At 40.7% G+C, this 1,326-nt stretch overlaps 1 protein-coding gene across 1 annotated transcript in view; it reads right to left on the bottom strand.

Annotated features, from left to right (window-relative positions):
• Positions 1-1,095, bottom strand: part of LOC111863150 (putative glycine-rich cell wall structural protein 1) — a 1,483-nt gene extending 388 nt beyond the window's left edge. The window contains exon 1 of the mRNA XM_023849201.1: positions 1,031-1,095. Within this exon, the coding sequence (XP_023704969.1) occupies positions 1,031-1,095 (65 nt within the window). The remainder of the gene's footprint in view (positions 1-1,030) is intronic.
• Between the last annotated feature and the right edge of the window lie 231 nt (positions 1,096-1,326).

The raw sequence follows: 1,326 nt of genomic DNA, 5'->3' as shown, positions 1-1,326 counted from the left end.
CCACCAACACCACCACCAACACCGTTGTCATTATATAGATTAGGAGAATGACCTGTTTTGTGTATTCTTCCAGCTTATTCTTGGTCCTTATGTAGCTCGCCTGCCGGACGGACGGTATTTGTATGCTTACAGTGGAACGCTGGTCCGTACTTTGCTAGTTTAGTGTCATTTGTCTGTTCTGTAATTTCTCACTATAAAGGATAAACATCCAACTCATTTATTATATAATTTCTTCATTTATCTGTCATAGTGCAAATTTAGATACTTATTATGTATTTAATTTGTAGTTCTTGAACTCCATTCCATTTCCTCAACGTCAGTTTGAATCATTATTGTACTCATAATTAAAGAGTCTTTGTGGCCGACCGAGCTACCGCCGCGTGACGACGACGTTAGTACCAACTTTAGCGGATAGAGGGTGTCACGTGGTCAGCGCAACGGATCCCCACGGCCGTTAATTTCGGGTTTCTAGACCGGATTCGCAATTTCCTTGAAATAGCTCCTCAATTATCCTCACGAGTCTGAGTGGACCCCGTTCCATATCGACTTCTCAAAAAATCTGGTAGCACCGTGAATCGAACCCGGGACCTTAGGATCTGTATCCAGGAACTCTGAGCACTAGGCCACAGAGGCGGTGTTTGTTCATAAATACTCTAGTATTTTAAAGATCAGTGGTTACTATATGACCCGCCAACTTTAACAGCAAAAACCCTGCATTTTAGCTGCAAAATGTACAGGTTCCATATGATTCTCAGGAAAAGCGGAGTGTTTTACCGAAACATCAACACGTCGGTATTCAAACTAGAAACCCAGTTCGCTTTGTATCAAGCATCAAGTGAATTCTCATGAATTTGATGCTTCCCATTGCGGAAAAAATTTGTAAAGCACACCCTTTTTTATTTAAGTATTTTTAAGAATATGAGTTTAGACATGTGTTTTAAGTCCAAGAAGACTTACTTAAGCAAACTATTTTCAGTTTTGACTTATTCCAGCAGTTTCTTATTTTCTTTGAAGGGAATTGAAGGCTCACCTCTTGTGCGTGAGTACGTGAGTACACGACAGATACTCTTTCAGAGAGAAGTAACTGTACCTCATTATAAGGTCAGTACAGTTCCATAGTCAATTTATGCTCCTCGAAATGATTTTTGACTTAATTCTTTCTTACAGAATACGAAAATAGAAAGCCTATACATGGTTTATTAATTAAGAATGTCATCTTTTGGGGTGTGGCGCCGTTTCGGAGGAAGGTATCGAAAAATCCGCGAGCGAGGGAGCAGTGTAAGCAGGTGGCTGAAGACTGTAAGCTGCAGACATCTGCTCACGCCG

This window comes from Cryptotermes secundus, unplaced genomic scaffold, assembly GCF_002891405.2.
Source record: "Cryptotermes secundus unplaced genomic scaffold, Csec_1.0 scaffold6, whole genome shotgun sequence".
In the NCBI taxonomy this organism is placed as follows: domain Eukaryota; kingdom Metazoa; phylum Arthropoda; class Insecta; order Blattodea; family Kalotermitidae; genus Cryptotermes; species Cryptotermes secundus.
This window is presented reverse-complemented; position numbering and strand designations above follow the sequence as displayed.